Raw genomic sequence first — 19,394 nt, 5'->3', positions numbered from 1 at the left:
AAGTGGCCTCAACGTTGAAAAGATGAAGGTGTTTGTGACGCAACAATTAATATCTCTGTGACGTTGGTATAAACAGAGTGACCAGATTTCGCGGGCTGGTTATTAAGAGTCACAGAGTTGCAATAAACTGATTTTAATCCCGGCATCGTTTTAAATAATTGATCAGTTGTCGATCTATGGCCTCGTGTTTGCCGCCTTGATGGGTGGAAGGTATCACAGACGCTGTTCTTCGCAACACTTCACCGCACTAGTTGTTCGGTAATAACCGACCAATTAGTCAATAATCAGTGCTCCTGATTAACTGCTTGATTGACGTCATAAACGCTGTAAGTCACGCATGGATGAGTAGCGACGTTGAAGGAACTGGCAGGTTCAAAGGTCACCAAATGCCGACTTGTAGAATTTGTCACGGTCCACAGCATTAAGAAAGCGCGTTGGGCAAATACCTCGCATCTTTGCATTTTTATCTCACCTGTAACAACAACATAAATCGCGACACCGTGCGTTGTGACGCTTCGCATTTTATGACGTAACAATGAATGAGCGCGATTTTCGTTACAAGCACCAACCATTTAGTTTAGTGAAGAGTAAGTTACAACGAAATAACCGCTTTCACCCATTATGACAGCCAAATGGGTAAGGATGCTTTATAGTTGATTCCGAATACATATCGCACCTTGTCAACGTCATTTCCGTAAACATTCTTAAAATTTGAAAACTTTGTTCTTCTTTTGCTAAATATAATTGTGACCTTTCCAGCAATATCGCTTGAAATTGGCCAACGTAAGATCCCTTTTCTTACGTCATAAAGCGACAACTTAGTCACAAGCCAACGCGTGTTGGGCTGATTTTGCGGGCAAGAAACCAACCAGCTTGGGCGTTGTTGCCAAACGTCAATAAATATCAATGCTCGGATATTATGACAAAACAATTGTCTTATTTACGTAACCATGGCTGCTATCAATGATAGCATTGTGCGTGATAATGGCGATTAATTTTGCCCTGATTGGTTCCAACCAAAAGCGCCAGTCGGCAAAATTTCGAATTGAACGAGGCGATTGCGCAGGAAATTGTCGAATGTCGATCACAGTACACAGAAGCCTGGCCAGCCTGACAGCAGCTCTACGCATAGCAGCAAGCGACATGATACCTCGCATTCACGCGGTTTCTCGATCATTTGACGCTTGTGCAGTCATAAATGTCCATTGTTACGTAGAATAAGTTTCATAGAAGTTTTTACAGTATCAGCCGCGCATCACAGCGAGCAATGAATCGGTGAAATTGTTCGACGCGTACCAGGCTGTGATAAATAAGCAGCCGATTATTCCTGATCTCTATTAAGGCAAAAAGCCCACCGCCTTCGATGAGTTGGAGCTGTTTAAGAGGCCCGGCTGTAAAAGTCAATAAAATATTTTGCACCGTGTCAGCAAAGCAACGACACAAAATCATCGCCTGTATCAGTTGATACGCGCATTGCTTACAATAAGCGGAGATAATCGCGCGAAGCCGCATGCTAACAACAAAGCTATTTGCTTTTAAACCGTTTGATTGTGGCCCTCCACATGTGTGCTTTGCCTAATGTTATTACATTACCGCCCTATAATAAAGAAACAAAAAGAGAAGGATCGACGGGATAATAAAGAAAGAAAGAAATTCGTCTTTCCGTTTCGAGTAAGCGTAATTGTGTCAGAACAGGCACACTTTCGTAGCAGCCTAACAAGATGGAACAAGTTGACGAGAGAATTTCAGTTTTTGTTTCAACCTTCTGCCGTCACAATGCCGATTGTTTTTAATGAAACGCGGCTGTTATTGTCAAGTCATAATGCAGCTTTATTATAAGTATTAATTCGATCATAAAAGGAGTTAGGCGATAAGAGATTAGACGTTGTTCATCGATTTATCGATGTTAAGAATACAAGTTGTTGCCCAGTTCAACACAACCGGCCATGTATCGCGTTTTAGTTTGCTTAAATCGCTCATTAACCAGAGATAATGATTATCAGTTAAGGCAAAGACAGTCGTAGGTGGGTAGGGTGGTGACTGACATCCTAATTTATTTTTGTCACTATTTTTTGTTAAGGCTTTCCACTTTATGCTTCGTTTATTCTTTGATCGAGATTATTTACCGCCCATACCCACAGCTATTTCTGATTGATAGCAGGGTTATCATTACTTTAAGTTTAATTTTGACGTCGCAATAGGAGCTTTCTGACGAATTTTGTCGAGGTCAGCAAGTCTGTCTGAAATGGAATTGTTCGTCGTAAGTATTTGGAAAATTTATAATCTCGATATTATGTAAACATCTCGCTATTTCTATTTCAAATTTCGTTCGAGTATTGATTGTTACGTTATAATGGCAAACGAGTGCGAGTCATAATGCATCGGTGCTACGTATTTCCGGTGGCTTTGCTCTTCGCCAAATCGAACTAATCGGTTTTTGATTTTACAAACGACGCCGCATTATTCCTGCGCTCAGGAATTGGTGATTTCAAACCGAGGCTGAATCCTTGCAGCCGACACCGATTAAAACGGGCCCAGTCGCCAGCAGCAAAGTTTATGACTTATTTTTATCGCGTTCGACGCGTTGTTGTCTGAAAACATCTTGCAGTGGTGTAATCTCTAACCGCACCGCGCTGGGATTCAACTTTTTGCTAATTGTGACTCGTTTCAATTGTGAGGTCACAATGTTGATTATTAATCTACAAAGCCTATCCTTTATTACGTCATAATTGCTCACGATTGCGGGTATTTTATATGAATAAAATAAATAGTCATCTTTTAAAGTCGACTATGAAGTTGAAGCTGTCGATATGAGACATGCTGTCTTGCAAGGTGCAGTGTTGGGATATTATTACAAGGAGACAAAACAAACCTAGTTATGGGTTTTGTAACGAGAAGTCGCCTTGATTTGGAAAGAAAGGAAGTGCTATCGGTGAAAGAGGCGAAGAGAATAAAAGAAACAAGAAAAAGAGCAACGAGGGAGGAAGAGCTTACATTACACGGTGGTTTAGTGATGTCACACATAAGCATTTTGAAGAAACAATCAATGAATGAAGTGCTTCGTTATAAGCTTCTCTATTTCACTTCTTGGTTTTGTTGAAGAAATTTTTAAGATCAAAAAATAGGGCGCAGTCAGGTCAGATGAAACAGAATTTAGTTGTTGAAAAATATATTATGCTTGGTTGTAATTAATTAGTGAAGAAAATGACAGGTAATGAGTTTGTGCTGTTCTTAACTACGTCGGTAAGCACCGGTGCAGCGAGCCAGCAACTTTGATAATATCATCACATGTGGAATTTACTAATATCGTGGATATATGTTTCGATGACTTGAATATGCAGTATTTTTGGTCAGGAATGTTTTCTTCCAACGCTAAGTTATGTCAGTTGGGAGGCCAGGATTGACTGAACAAGTAGGCACCGCTATTGAGCTGTTTCAAATCAGGAAAACGTCACACCCGGCTATAAAGCGTCCATTCACCGTTTGTTCGATCCATTGATGCTTATTTATAATTTAACCCATTCATTCGTCATTTAGGGCAATTATCGTTGATGTATTTTATGTGTTAGAAGCAATATTATGTGGTTGACGTTCGAACTGAGTTGAAGTCAAAACAAGATTGTTACATCACAATGAACTTTTTCGATCGTTTTTGATCGAATATCAGAAGTCTCTCGCAACGGGAGACATCTCCAATCTTTATATAAAGGCCAACGTCAACATTTGTGCTCGTCAAGAGAAAAGAAGAAACAAGGAAATTATGACGACTCGCTCCCACTCCTCTCACACCAGGGCGAATGGCCAGAACGTGGAAATGGTTACGGTAAGTTGCTGGTGGCTTCGTTTGCTTTGATATAATCGGCCTCTTTAATGCACCGTTACGTCACAATCAGCATTATTTACGAAACAATCTTTAACCGGGCGAAGGTGATAAAGTGGGAATAAATTAAGTCGAAGAGTGAAATTTTATTTTGGAATTTCACTTGAGTTCGGCTCAAGGCGGTATTTTCGTCAGCGATGTTATTTATGCGGTCGCCAAGTGGACAGCGAGCTGGTTTAACATCAATAATGTATGAAATAATTCATCCCGATCCGCCTTGAGAAACGCTCGATTTTGCAGCTTTAAATTACTTATGATGTCATAAAGACAATCTAATCACAGCAGATGCCAACACGTGAAAGCAAAATGTCAATTAAAATACAGCGACTTAGATAAATGCGCGGTTTATTGCAGATGTCTGCGCGGAAACCATCGCCTTCAAACGTGTGCCGTCTCCTTAGCGGACCGTTCTCTGGAAATCTTGAATCTTTTATAACGGATGTAACGTGGCATAAGTTGCTCGTTCTCACAATCTTCGTTAAATTCGTTTAAATCGAAGATTTGAAATTGTTCAAAAAAGCATCAGATAATTTAAACACCTTGTGCCTGCTCGTAGTTTACAAATATCCTTCAATGCGATGGAATTATTTTTATTCTTTCACTCTGCCTTCTCACTGGCTCAGTGACGCCATAAACGCTTTTTATGACGATCACAAAAGGTTTAAGTGGTTCGTCGCTCGAATAAATAAAGCGGAGAACGCGCCCGGTAGTTTTCTAGAATTTTATTTCACGTTACAAAGAAGCTGCTTCCACTTCATCCGATCGGTTATCACGTTCTCTGTGACGTAATAGACATCGGCAAAAAATGCAACTCCATGTGTTAAATTAATTATTTATCGACGTCGTCTTAGCGCTGATGGTTGTTCGACAAATATTTATCTTTATTCGCGCCACCTAACGACCTTGAGAATTATTACTAAGAAAAGTGCTGATCTATGCTTTATTACGTCACAGTGGGTAGGTGGGAGCTGCGGACGGCACGGATCTTACATCTTCTACAAAGCTTTTCGTTTTCGGGTTTCGAGTGGATTACGTCAAGCCGCTTCGACGTCGAGCGTCGTGGTGCGTAGTAGAGCACGTGATCGACGTAACCAGGTCGAGGTCACGCCGGAAGTGACATCGTCATCGGTGGATCAAAGCGATGGGGAGGAGAGGATTCTCGGTTTAGGGGAATTTTTCTTCGTCCAGTGCCACCCCGGGGACCCGGTGTGTATGGGTGAGATCCAACTTCTTTGGCACGACCGCCACTCTGGGGAGGATCTCGCGTCGAGTCGCTTCTACTTCCTCCCCGAGACCACCCCGGCTGGGAGGAGCCCGCTACATGGGGAGGTGAGGTTATTTGATATCTATGTTGCTATTTCATGTCGGGGTCGGACCGAGATAGGGGGCGCAGATAGGTGGGTGCGTGATTTTAATACCATCTGGTTGCCATTGTTTATGATTGTTTAAAGTTATTATCTTTTGTCAAGTGATAGGTCTGTGATCTCACCATCACATCTGGATAGTGACGTCACATTAGTGAGTGGTAGCCACTGATGTTGGTTTTCATTAAAAAGCCGATCAACTTTGCTCATCTCTTGTAATTATTTTCTTACCTTCGGTCATTGAGCTCGTTTATGACACAACAATGGCCCCTCAGGCGTAGTCGACCACGTGTAAGTTGGACATTGTCTCAGAGACGTAAAATCACGGTTTCGCTCTGAAAGATTAATTTGTTAAACAAAATATTCAGATATCGATCAATTTTTTCTAAATATCTCACTCGAAGTGAAATATCAGGCCCCAGTGATTTTGCTTGTGCGAAAATATGCGAGAATTCTAGAAAATTCTGGTGGTTATTTGGCAACAAAGGGAAAATGTTCTAAACACGATTCGAAATCTAATCACCGATCCGCGTATCATCGCGCAATTGTTGTCATGTCACTATTATTAGCACGACTCACTTGCATTATGTCACAGTTGTAGCTTCCGCATCACGTGTTTTATGAACCAGCGCTTTATGACGCCACAGTGTGATTTTGTAAGAACCTGACAAGTTGTAAAAGCATGATTTTTACTTGGATTCGATTCTCCGTAAAATTATGTCCGCGACCGAGGCCGGATAGCGACTTGCGAGAGATTTAGCTGCGATCGTCGAATTATCGCATTTTTATGAATCGACTTCCAGAGACAACGATAGTATTCTATAGATTACAAGTTAAAGAAATGGAATTATAGAATGTTGAATGTTAGAAATTCGATTGATAGATCTCACTGTGGCCGCATACACATGAGCAAGTCGTCCTCGCCAACTTTGTCGATGATCGATTCGTGCGTCTCCATTTTTCATTTTAACCCGGAAATGAACCGCATTTCCGTCGCCAGGTGGCGTAGTATAATGCCCATTGTAGTAAACAATTAGTTGACAATCGCATGTTTTGGAATGTCGTTTTAGATAAAAAAAAAGTCGTCGTTCGCTGGGTTTAAAATTTGTAAAACCTGAGTGTGACGTCAATATGACCAAAATACCAATGAAACGATCTCAACTTAATCAACTTCACTTTCAGTTTAGAAATAAATTTTTAGTTGAAGTTTGATTCCACGTTTATGCGTCATACCTTAGGTCTCCGCCTTGCTTCTGTCTTGGGTCGCTGCTATGATTTCGCTGACAATTTGTTGACACATTCTCTTTATTATCTTCGCTTTATGAGCTCACAATCCCCTTTTATGAGCTGAAAACTAGTTTCATTTAAATAAAGACCTTTGTAACGTGCCATCCATGCAGCAGTAAGTTCGGCGACGAGATCGAATTTCATTGTTTGTCCTGGAAAGACATTCGCTTTAAATGGAATAATTTATTCCAAACCTACCCAGCACCAATGATTCAGTTAATTCAGAAACGCTTTGTCAATTATTTGCAGGAACTTTTGCTCGAATTGGCAGCCAACATTTTCTCAAGTTTCATTCTACGAGCTCTCATCGACGTGCAACTTATCTTAATACCGACTTCTTGCAATGATTACGTCCCACAATAAAAACACGATTTCCTAAATATATGTTTGAATGACACGTAACTGACATCTGCCAAATAATACAAAAACTTTTATTGACTCATTTTAGCTCATTAAAGTCATTTCAGTTTGTTACGTCACGAACACGAAGCAGACTAATTAGCTGTCAACAACGACGCAATAAATTGTTACGTTGCCGCCAGAGTTTTAACGAAAGTGGCCAAAAGCAGGAGTTTCAAAGAGATTGACAGATGAGCGTTGTCTGAAATGAACCCAAGTTTGCTGCAGCTCCACAATTCTTGTTTACCTTCTTTGTCGCGTGATTACTTACAATGACTTGATGTAATAATGTTTGTTGTCATGACGACCTTGCGTATGTCGACGAAATCCAGGTTATTTTTCTTTATTTTTGCTCTTGTGGTCACCATTGCGTCTCTCTTGTCTCGTCAGTCGTCACCTTTGTGACGACGAGAGCCTTAAACCGAAGCAATCTTGTGCCAAGATTGAAACTTCCAGTCGCTTCAATGCGCCCTGGCTCATAATTCTTCACCAACATTGCTTTATGACGTCACAATGATGTGTGGCACGATGACATTGTCACATGATCACGACTTACCTATGATTTTCTGACAATTGTTTCCGAACTAAATTTCAACATGACGTCACTGTAGCACCACGTCATCAACCTATTTGAACGGCGGTGGCTTAGTTAAACTTCGCTAAGCTATTAACTGGCATCTGGTTAACTGCTAACTAATTACCAGCCAAGCTACCATCAAGATACCTTCTTTGCATCCTTGTCTCTCATTGGAGGGTGATCCCCTGAAACCAACCCATGCCGAATCCATAGATTTTCGCGATCGAAATGTATAAAAGCTTCCCTTGTTACGTCATAATAGTAAATTTGTTTAGTTTTGTTTGAGCAGGCGCGTGTGCAATGAAGCGTTTGTTAAAGCGACAAATCGTCGACATTGTTGAAATTTCACCGCTAACATTGACACAACATTGACACATCACCGTGCAACTGGCTACAGCAGGTGCACGTGATACGAATTATGAGTATCATGTGATGCGTGATGCCGTGATATGATATGTTTGTCGCTTGCTTGGTGGCGAGATTTGTGTCGTTCCAATACATTATTATTGATTTACGCCTTCGCTGTGTTGTAATTATTATGATCACGTTTTGCTGACATTCGATCATTGAATATTATTACGTCATAGACATCTCGTGCAATGTCCAGTGAAGCGAATCGTGTCGCATTAATCCGCCAAATTGCTACCTCCCAATCAACAGTTTCACTTCCAGGATATTTTGTCTTTGCACGTTCGCCCCATTCACAGTAGCGCGTGTTAACACTCGACACTTGATGTTGCTCGTTGCTGCAGATCCCGGCAACAGGAACTTCCATGAATGTGTTGTCTGAAATGATTTGGTGCGCCTTGGAAGTTAGAATGCGTTTTGCTTAAAGCAAATTTCAAATTTTAATTTTAAAAGCTGAGGAATGTTTTAGACTGAAGGATAAAAGCAGAATAATTCGCTTTGAGTTGTATTATGTTGTCATAATTGATATATTGATATATATATTGTCATAGCCAGATAAAATTATTTTGATATCATCGTAGAAATTTGTTGGCAAATATTCACCGAATTTTGTTGGATTTACAACAAACCACTTGAAATATTTTTATTAAACAGTTGTTGATGATGTTTTGTGATTAATCTTCGCAAAAGGTTCAGGTAATCAGGTAATTTCACTTTGTCACCGCGCGAGTTTTCTCTCTTTTATTCTCTTGTTGCTCTCTGATTGCTCCTTACGCCATTAACCGCGAATTTTCAACGCTGCCGCTGTACTGGGTCGTAATCTAGAAATGTAATTCCTTGTTTTAATGCGATGCATCAACACATTGTAGCCGCAAATTGCTGCGTTCGCTGAAGTTTTGGAAGATCAGTTGTTCAGCAGAATTGCTTCTTGTTAGGTTCACTTAGATGTGTTGTCGTTCTTTTAACGCGATCTTTCGCTTTTTTGGAAAATTCTCTGTGCGGATTGGTTCGATGAATAATTAACGCGATTTTTCTTTTGTCTGTTTCCTGATTTTTAATCAGAATATATTTACTTGATGTCGATGTGACCTCTACGCTGTTCATTATTGAAATTGTGACGCAACAAAGCTGGGTTATAGTTACACGATAATGCGCCGCTTTGCTAAGAAGCTGTTTTTCAAACTTACAACTGACTTCGTAAACAAAGAATCTCGCTTTGACATAAATGGCGTCATTATGTGAGGACTGACTAATCTTTTTCCTGTTTATCAGCGATTCTAGAATGTCCCTCTCCACTTGCTATAGAAGTGACTTGGCTCGATGCCATCTGGCAAATATTAATTTCATCGCAATTCGCATTGTGACATCACAAAATATAATTTGATAAAGTTTTCTTTGCAGAAAATGGTTTTTATTGCATTATTACGTCATAAAGTTACACGCTGATGTTCATTGTGTTTTTAATTGAAATATGACGTCGTAATCAGGAGCTCAACTTTCATGGGCGCGGATTGATAATTTTTTTTTTTTCAACTTTGTCGTCATCGATCGCTTTGTTGGAAGTCACCCTTGTCACGTGGGCGCAGCATTGTTATGTTGTGGAAAAATTTTTGTAGGATGAAAATATTTTCTTTGCAAAATTAATTTCTTTTCTTGCCCATTAATAAGCCCATTATTACGTAACACTGTACTGTTACGCAATCGTTGATGCATCCATAGTTTTTGTTATACTTCGACCATTAGTGGTAGAAATTGTCGTTTATTCTGCCTCGTTAGGTGGCGCACTTATATCGTGAAATAAGCGTTTCCATTGTCATTATTGTATCAGTGACGTCATTTGTTATGAAATGTCGACCTGTATGTGATTTATCGAATTGTGAGGTCACAAAGTTGTTTGTTGAGCGATAGTTTGAGTTTATTTGTTTGATAAATAACCTACTCAACGCTGTATAAATAACTCGGTGCCCCCGTATGACCTCTGGCGATAGTTATGTCACGATTACACGATTATAGTAAACCAGGAACAGCGGCCTGCTCAACCCGCTCACAATTTCTCGGATGAAATCGTGGAACGCGCAACGATTTTTTATGCAGGTTATTGTTACGTCATAGTATGTTTCCTGCATAAACGTGATTTGTCAATTTTTGTTCCGTGTTTAAATTTTCCTTTGATTTTAAGAAATTTCTAGAAAAAAAAACCAACTAAACTGACAAAACAACGGCGACAGAATCTTTGGGACTGAAAAAGGTTTTGATAATGGCGTTGAAACGTCAAAGCCAAGGTCACTGATGATGCGGTTCACGTAATCAGTTGCCTACGTGCAGCCACGGAGATAGGTGAGGCGGCTGTGTTGCTGCGTTTCCACGAATTTCCTCGCAAATGAGAGGATTAAAATCTCCAATTATCGATTATTTAAAGAAACCCTTCGCCTCGCCAATAACTGTGACGTCACGTACTTGAGTCTTTCGAAGGTTTTATTTTTTGTTTTTGGATTTTCTTCTGACTTTTTTCAAGAAAAATTGAATTTCTCCCAAAATTCTCCGACTGAAAGTCGAGTCACGATTTAGTCTAATTTTAAACTCATTGTTTTGATGTCTATGTCGCCTCGATCAGAATCCCTTGTCGCTGAATTCGACTGGGAAGTTGGGAACTGATCACGAAGCTGATTGTTACATGACAATGATCAGTTTGTTTATTTTTGATAACCACATTCCAGCGAAGTTGGTTCTGCGCCAAACTGCATCGCGATTTTGGGATCCTATCGACTCCTCCTGGCGCAATTTTAATGTTTCGTTGCTTTGTGTAAACTTGCGCTCATCATACGTCATAATGTTAATTATTCCGTCACAATAGACGTTTTGATTAATATTAAACGTTATTGTTTGTGATCAATTTCCTCCAGGACGAGGTGATCGCGGTGTCAGAGAAAGTGGTGACGAGAGTTTCTGATCTTTCGTCATGGGTCGTTGAGCCCCAGGAGTGGAATTACGGCTGCCCTCTTCCCCCCACCCAGGTAATTCCCCCCAACCCACCCCCACCTAACTTAACCATCGACCACGCTGGTTTGAGAATCTCATCTCTTCAATTTCTTTCGCTCAAGGTTTCTCGCAAGTGTGACGTCATTCGGCCAATCACAGATCCGTTTTCCCGCTATTCCGTCATCCATGCAAGCGTCAATATGAGTGACGTCATAATGGAAAAGAAGGCGCTTCTATCGTCGGGTGAGTTTCACTTTGAAGAATTCGTGACTCACTTTATGGACTCGTTTTGTGACTCTTCTATTTTCAGCAGCCAATGGAGTTTGTCCGCTCCATAAGAAGAGACTTGGCCTGGGTTCGAACCCACAACCTTCAAATCAGAGCAGATTCGAAACAATCCACAGCAACAAAAGAAGTTGCTTCAACTGCTCACCACGTCACAAAGCGCAAGTTATCATACTGAGTATGTCGTCATATTGTCGTCACAAAGCCGTGATGAAGAGGATCGAAGCCCTGGGCCCTGATTGGCTGGCCAGACCCGGAGTACTGGAGCAGCTTGCCGCGTTGGGAGCGCTCACCTCCGATAATCCAAAGACGCGGATCGTCTTCTGTCGCGATTCCTTCGATTATCCTCAATTGTTCGAGCACGACCTCATCTGTGAGGAATTGGGTGAGTTTGAAAATAATAAAACGATAAACTCGCGCTAAAGTTCAAATGCCCAGGAATAGTCTGAGCTTTCAGTTCGACGAAATGTCTGACTTCCGGAATGTTTACTTTGTTTTCTTGATTACGTCATAAAAGACCTCGCGCTGGCATCTGAATCATCTAAACAGCGTAGGTCGAGCTGCTGAAGTCGATCTGAGGCTTTTCGAGGAATTTGTTCGATTACAAGCCGCAAATCTTAGTCAGAATTTTAATGTTTGCCGATCGTGTTATCGCGATTTTTAGCTGGCACATCGCTGTGGAAAGGTCAAACTCTGGGGTTATGTAATTCGCGCAAAGTCTCGGCCTAATTTGGACTTTGTATGAACCCAGCTTTGCAAGTGTTCACGACACGCGCTTCTACCACGTCACAATGCATGCAGTAGGTGTATAAGTTACGTGGATGTGTGAGAACGCCGACATTTTGCAGATGGCCAGTTCAGATAAGAGAGCTTCGTTCCCGCGATGGCAAATCGAACCAAGTGGACGAAGTCGCTGATTTTGATGCCTGTCGATTACATTATGACATCATAATTGATGCTATGAGATAAACTTAACAGAATATTTCCCTCAAGTTTGAGTAGGGACATGTTGTTAGCATAAATAGTTGCGATGGTCTGCTTGCTGTGGGGATGACGCAGTCTTTTTCAGCCGCATTTTTTCTCGAAATTTTCGCCAGGTCGTTTCCCTTTAAGGGAGTCGATTCATTCTCAAATTTTCTCGCGTTGTAACGCTGTGGATCGACTTTTAATTCAGAGTCGCGCGAATTTGGTTCATAGAACTAACAGAACAGTTTGTGACGTCATCATAAGACTTAACAGAGCGATGATATTGTTGAGGCGATTTACATAAAAGCAAATCTTTCCATTGTTTAGTCATAATTAAGATTGTTTATAGGTTCCTGTGATGCAATTTCTCTTGTGACAGTGTAATAGCTGATTGTGACGTGTCAATAATATCTGTTTAGCGCCGGTGTTCAAAGGAAGGCCGCGAAAGAAAACGAAGAAAGGGAACAACCTGTTAGGGAGCAGATTAAACCCCAAGAAGTCAACTGGTGGGTACAGGCCCCCCACCAACGACCGCGTAAGCACGGAGTCACCCATCAAGGTGAGACCCCTATTTTATGAAAAGTGGTTGCGCCAGATTGTGTGAAGTTTTAAATCATGGTTTAGTTTGAGTTTGAAGCGATTTTAAGCGAGTTTTTTTTCAAAATTATCGACGAAATTTTGACTTACGCAAAACATTTACGTTTGATTTAGAAAAGTTTAATTTAGGAACTTGGTAATTTTCATACAAGAGCAAATATTTTTTAACTCCAGTCAAGTCAAGCAAAATATATAATTTACCAGTCGCCCAGGGCTTAACAGCTTCGGCGAATTCGTCGAGATTTCGCTTATTAGACAAAATTGCAAATTTTCTCAACTGCTTATTTGTTCTGATATTCAAAATACCTCGTGTTGTCGCGGTTGGCTCGGTCGAGGCCGACATGGTCGCGCCTTTTACGGGGAAATCTCGAATTTCCTCGAAGTAGCAAACTCCATTCGTTCTTCTCCTGCTTCGAAAGCGGTGAGACGCGCGAGCCAGGATTAACCGATGCGCCGTCGCGATTTTAACAACCTCTTATGGCCTTGAAATTTGGGATTCGCAGAAAAAGATTCGTGTTCATTCGCACGAAATTAGAAGAAATCGACGTCACCGCGATCACGTCTCAAAGGTAGAATGAACACGAGTGGCCGGGCGCCAATGAGAACACGGCTAGCGATAGAGGTCGCCGCTGCCACATCGTGCTTTGTGCAGAATAATAACATGCCTGGTCACGACTTATTCTTAGAAGTGGAAAGGTTGCTTTATTTCGTTACCAAGCAGCCGGAAACCCTTCTAAGAAATTTTAAAAGTAATCACGAATTAACACCTAAGCGCTATAGCTCAGGTTGCGATCTCCAATTCCAATTTACAATTTATTGAGGTGCAGATACGCGCTGTTCTCGTTGCTTATCCTGCCACTTAGATTGCTTATTTCATGGGCGACAAAGTGCATCAGACATCGCGTCGAAAGCTGGATGCGAGAACGCGGTAATACCCTGCTATGTTTCGTGAAACGTCAATCTCTGTTGGAAATTTTCAATTCTCATTTCAAAGATCTGAATATGCATCCCAGCGTAAGAAAATCCCCTTAAATCGCATCCATCAACTTAATAGGCCGCCTCCTACATAAAAGATTTTTAAATTATTGCGTCATGCCCACCTTTGTGTCGTCACAGTTGATTTTCGTGACCGTAAACTCAGCGTTTTTTACCGAATTGCATTTGATCAAATTATGACGAGGTGATTCTTATAAGGCTCGATGATATGCCGGGCAGCGATCGCTTCTTTGAAAACGGCTTGTAACGAAGATAATCTCTAGTTACCTGATTCGCTCATCCGTTTCATTAATCGCGAATTAAGCCGCTATTTATAGAAGCATGCCGCGATAGAACTCGCCTGTATAATTCTCCTTTAATTGAACAGGACTCAGACTCTGCGACCCCGACTCGAAGAAGCAGCAGCCGCCGGAGAAGCAAGCGTCGATCTCCGCAGAATTACGAAAGTCATTTCATTCCTGCTGTGCAGAGATCAAACAAACGCGCGCGTCGTGGATCGGCGCGAACTCCGACCCCTGTTCTAGAATTGGAGAAAGGTCAAACCAGCAATTCCGAGCCAAATTCGCCCGCAATCGAAGAAAACAATTTCTCGGATCGTACAATCAGGGAAGCAATTGAAGTTGCCGCGCAAACAGCGGTTGGACCAAAGAAAAGACTGAAAAAGCGTTCTGGAGGTCGCTCTGCCCTCAGCATCGCGATTAAGAACAGTTTGTTGGAGAATCACAAGAACCCGGTTAGTTTGCCGTTAGATGGAGCGGTAGACGAGTGTGGCAAGAAAAGATCAGATTCCACAACTTACGTCACTTCCCCTTCAGTGTCGACCAGTTCCGGTGCATCTTCTAGAAGCGGAAGCCCATTGGCGGAGTTACTCCCGAATTCGTCGTCTGTGAAAGAACAGTCTCGAACAGAATCATCGCCTTCAACGCTTTCATCGACGAGCAACGAACCTTATGCATCGCCGTCGTCTCCCTCCCCAGATTTTTCGACTATAATGTCGACGAATGAACTCGATTCGAGGCAAGATAACCAACTTCTTACGACATTGGAGGACGATATGTATATTCGCGGGCTTAGCGACGGCCAACTCCCGGACAACAAAGTAAATTTTCTCGAGCTTCTATACCATTTTATGCGGAAACGAAACACACCAATCGGTAGAATTCCGTCCTTGGGGTTCAAAAAACGTGAGTGAAATATTGAATGATATGTTTTTCATTTAAAATGGCGCTTAAGCGATAAATTAACAAATAATAATAATTAAGCTAAATAACCATAATTAAAGCGTGAAATGGTTAAAATCATGCAATATGATGATCAGATATTTCACCAAGTACAGCAAGAATATTGAATCAATTGTTATTGACAAAATATTTAGAAAATGTCGAAAAATTTATTTCTTTTCATTCAACGTCAAACTCCGTTGTGGAGATTTGTAGTTTAACGTAAGAGCTGGATTTGCAAAGAGCTTGAGCCGCTTGTGAGATGAGAAAGTAATTGGGCCACAGGGGAATGAAGCAATGTTTGGGTCCCACTGTTTGTTTACATTTTGCTTATCTCGGAACATTCTTCTGTTCCTGCTGCTGATTTTATCTCAAAATATTTGAACTCGTTATCTAAGTAACAAGATGCGTTGATTCACATTAAAAAATGCTCCTGGGCCCGGATAAAAGTGTTCAGAGAATTTGCTTTAACCTGAGTTTTTGACCAAAACGGATGATTTTATTCGCTTTTTGTTGAATTTTAACTTATCAAAAAACATTTTTTTTGTTTTAGTTGACTTGTGGGCTTTCTTTAAACTTTCCCAGGAATATGGCGGATATGACATGGTGAGTTTTCATTGGCTGCTGAGTTTTCTTTCAATATGACGACTTCTAACTTTTTAAGTCAAACATAAACGCTTTTGACATATATTCGAGTTATTAAGAAACAATACCATCATTACGACGTTGCATTTAATGCTCAGGTGACCGCCAAAAGATTATGGAAGCATGTCTATGATCGGATGGGGGGAAACCCCTCGTGTACCAGTGCTGCGACTTGCACGAGGAAACATTACGAAAAGTGAGTTTGTTGTTTGTCGAGACATTTCAGTCGAAATGACGCAGAGTCAATTGAATATAATTAATATAGTTTGCGGTGGGATTTACCTGTAGATTTGGTCTTCATTTATATGGACGTCAGCCCGGTCTCAAGTGTTTATGCTCAAAGTAGTTCATAATTTCTTACCTCACATTCAGCTTTTGTGACTCATCAATGAGGAATATCGCTTCGTCGTCTGCTAACAACTGATTTCTTAGAATTTTAACCGAAATCTTGAAATTTTTAACTGTTTGTCATCGTAATAATCTGTACATATTTCGATTTGAATGACGTCATAATTTTTGTTTTATGAACAAATGCGTTTACTAAAAACGCAAAACAACGGAGTGACGGAAAATAGACAAAAAATAAACAAATGACAATGAGCGACGAGATGTAAATATTATTGAGCGAAGAGATTAACATTGTGACGTCATACAGGCTGCTACTTCCATTTGAGAAATATTCGCGACAAGTTCTTCGCAAAAAAGACGCAGAATCGAAGCAGAAAAAGTCGGTTGAATGCCAGAAAACAAAAGAGGTCATTAAACTATTTTCTACGTAGCCACCATAAACCTTTGGTTTATGTTGCTTAAAATTATGAAATTTGCTATTATCTTTACTCAAAAGCGCCCCTTTTAACCCAAACATCCTCGCAGACCCGACCCCAAATTTCCGCTTTGAATGGAAGGACTTTCAACGGTGACGCCTACTTCCACAAGGTGGCTAACATAAGCCAGGTGACTTCCACAACCGACCTCTCTATGCCAACAAAATCAACCAATCACGTCGCGACAACCGATTCCAACAGTGACGTAACAATGACGTCACTTAGCCCATCTCTTACGGAAGGATTGCGCATGCGCGCGAGCACCAACTCGACGCAGACAACGCGGCCATTCCTCGAAATGGCGCACAGCATCATTCAGGACAATTTAATGGCAGGCAAGCCACTAAAGCTGGAAGCCACGTCAAAGGAAATTGCGTCAATGAGCGCCAGGTCAGATTCGTCAAGTGGAAGGTCAACTTCAGAGGTTATTGACCTCACCAGCCCTGACCATACAAAGAAGGTGACGTCAAACAATGACAGCTCAAGCTCACATTCGAAGGTGTCCCAGACTACCACGTTTACCATTCCCACCAGGACCTACTGCCCCCGTACTAGTGGCGCCCCTCCCCCCTTCGTTCCCACCCGCTCATCCGGTTTAGTAAACTCTGGCCGTATTGAGCCTGTAGACAGGATGCGACCGCCAGAACTTCCTGGAAAGGAGGAAGAAGTCAAAGCGATTGAGGATCAGATGAAGTTGAGTCCGGTGGAAAGATGCTCAACATCCGAGGTAAGCACGAGACGTTTCTTAGATCGGTTTCGAAAGTTTCGCGCTACTTTGAATTTGTCTCAACACCTCGGTTATATTTCGCAGAAGCTTGAACACCCGGAGTCGATCCTTCGTCCTCTTCCATCGCCGTCCGCTCCGAAACCGGCTCGACAAGCAACGCACGAGTTGTCGCGTAGCAACGGTCGTTATGACATCCGTAATCTCGTGTCCTTGCCACCGGAAGAAGATAAAAGGCGTTTGAACTTTGCCCCGGGGTCATCGGTCACAAAGCATGAAGCCATGGTACCACGACCTCGAAATGATGTCACTTTTGCCCCAGTCCAGGAGAGACGATCTCCGGAGCTGCAGAGAGTCGGGCACGAGCGACAAAATCACCGGTTTCTTCCTTCTCCGCATCCGGCGGACTCAGGAAAAGGGACTCGAGAGGAAGAGTCAAGGAGGGCGGAGAGGAGTTATTACCGACCCTACCCGATGCTTGCCTCTCACCGCGAAGCGAACAAGATTCAACCCCGTCTTATGGAGCCACCTAACGGCCTTTTGAAGCAAGATCGGCTCCCGAGCGGATTAAACGAGGAGCGACTCGCCAAACACCCGGCCGCGTTCATCGATCTTGCCCCGAGAAGTGTGTCCGGGAATCAACAGACTGGATCTCCAGCTCAACGCTTTGAGAAACTTCCAGAACTTTCCCGGAAACCTTTTACCAGTTCTTTCAGCGTCCAGCGTCTGACTCGGGATATCCCGTCTGCGCACCCCTCCCCGCAAGTTGGTTTGGCCCGACCTCCGCCCGAAAATTCCGTAAAAGTTCATTCGATGCCACTGACCCCGAAGCTCCCGCAGCCTGGGTACCATGACAACCGGGCGCCCATCCTCCCCGTGAGTAAGAACCGCCCGGCGCTTCCTTTGAAGAAGGAGGAAGTGACTCGATTCCCCCACGATCGCGCTCACTGGACGTCGAAGGAAGCATTCGGAAGTTCGGGTCTTCATCCGGGGGAACCTTCTAGCGAGAGGGCGCCCTCCTCCTTGCCCGGAAGCGCGATCCTCAACGGAATGTCCCCGAGTTCCCACTTCCCCTGCAACCCTAAGGAGGTCTCGCCTCAGATGTTGGAGCTCATGATGCGTGACGCCATGAAGTCCATGGCGTTTCCTGTTGCCCCCGCAATAGCCCCGGTTGTTAACCCTGTTCCTTACCCGCCCGCCCCCTTCGATTTGTTACGTCAACGCGAAGCAACTTTTCCATTCATGCCCCAACAAGATCCACAAGTAGTGACGTCACAATTTTCCCGACCAATGCTGGGCAATCCCCCAAACATGGACCCGCAGATGTCGCTGGCGCTGTACCAGGCGTACGCCCTACAGATGGCGTCAATGCAACCGCAACCTGGGGGAATTCCCGGTGTTGCCAAACTTTACCCAGACTTGTTCACCGCGATCCCGCCGCGCAGTTTGCAAGAGTTAAGAAACGCTGCTTATCTACCAGCTGCTTCACAACTGGCACCGGGCGTGGCGCCTGACGCGGCGTCCGCGCTTGCTTATTCACTGCCACGTAGATAGCTGCCACGGTAATAGCATGTCGCATATTCCGCATCTTCGGAGTTGGATAGCATGAAGGGCATTGTTACGTCCACAAGCCGCTGTGAGGTCATACTTACTGTGCTACTAAATTTTTTCTAGGACGAGTGACGTCATGCACTGTGCCTAGCGAGCATTCCAGTTTAATAAATCGTTGTACCGCGTTTATGCGCTGATTATTTTATTTTTATGGTGACTATCGCAATTTTCTTGTATTTTTTTGAAGCGTCGTCGAAGCGTTTTTGTTTTCTCCTTCCTTATATGGACGATTTATTTAAAAGAGATTGATGACGAAACATGATGACGTGTGATACTTGACAGCGACCGCAGAAGGAGCTGATAGGCGACATCGAGCTGGTACGTCGTCGAACTGAGCTGGTTCGAAGAAAGAAAGATGATTATTATTGATTAACGCCAACATAGGTTTATGCGATGTTTAATAACCAGGCGAAACAACGTTCGAAGTCGAAGCTCTTATTAGCGAAGCCCAAACTGTCAATTATGCGGTGGCTGAATTTTTTCTATGCAAATATCATCGGCTTAAACAGCACGTCTGTGGTCCTCCAAACAAACCACCATGCTCGTCGAAAACTTGTCAAATTTTCCAATGAACTATTTGGCAAAATATATCGTAGGCTTCATTAATCACTCAAATGAAGTTTTTATTAAAT

General features: G+C 42.5%; 1 protein-coding gene across 2 annotated transcripts; it reads left to right on the top strand.

Moving 5' to 3' along the window:
• Positions 1-3,522: 3,522 nt before the first annotated feature.
• On the top strand, positions 3,523-19,024 carry LOC143459415 (uncharacterized). Of its 2 annotated transcripts, none has more exons than XM_076956567.1 (12): positions 3,523-3,823; positions 4,835-5,209; positions 10,819-10,929; positions 11,017-11,137; positions 11,208-11,564; positions 12,565-12,704; positions 14,106-14,922; positions 15,512-15,564; positions 15,702-15,799; positions 16,259-16,358; positions 16,477-17,154; positions 17,239-19,024. In XM_076956567.1, the coding sequence occupies exons 1-12, from the start codon at positions 3,761-3,763 to the stop codon at positions 18,703-18,705; spliced, it is 4,380 nt and encodes a 1,459-aa protein (XP_076812682.1). In that variant the 5' UTR covers positions 3,523-3,760; the 3' UTR covers positions 18,706-19,024. The 2 variants fall into 2 exon arrangements, with proteins under 2 accessions (XP_076812682.1, XP_076812681.1); XM_076956566.1 differs by having other exon boundaries at positions 11,205-11,564.
• Positions 19,025-19,394: the final 370 nt, after the last annotated feature.

The sequence above is a fragment of the Clavelina lepadiformis genome, chromosome 5 (genome assembly GCF_947623445.1).
Source record: "Clavelina lepadiformis chromosome 5, kaClaLepa1.1, whole genome shotgun sequence".
In the NCBI taxonomy this organism is placed as follows: domain Eukaryota; kingdom Metazoa; phylum Chordata; class Ascidiacea; order Aplousobranchia; family Clavelinidae; genus Clavelina; species Clavelina lepadiformis.
The sequence above is the reverse complement of the archived record's forward strand: the minus strand, read 5'-3'. Positions and strand labels throughout refer to the sequence as shown.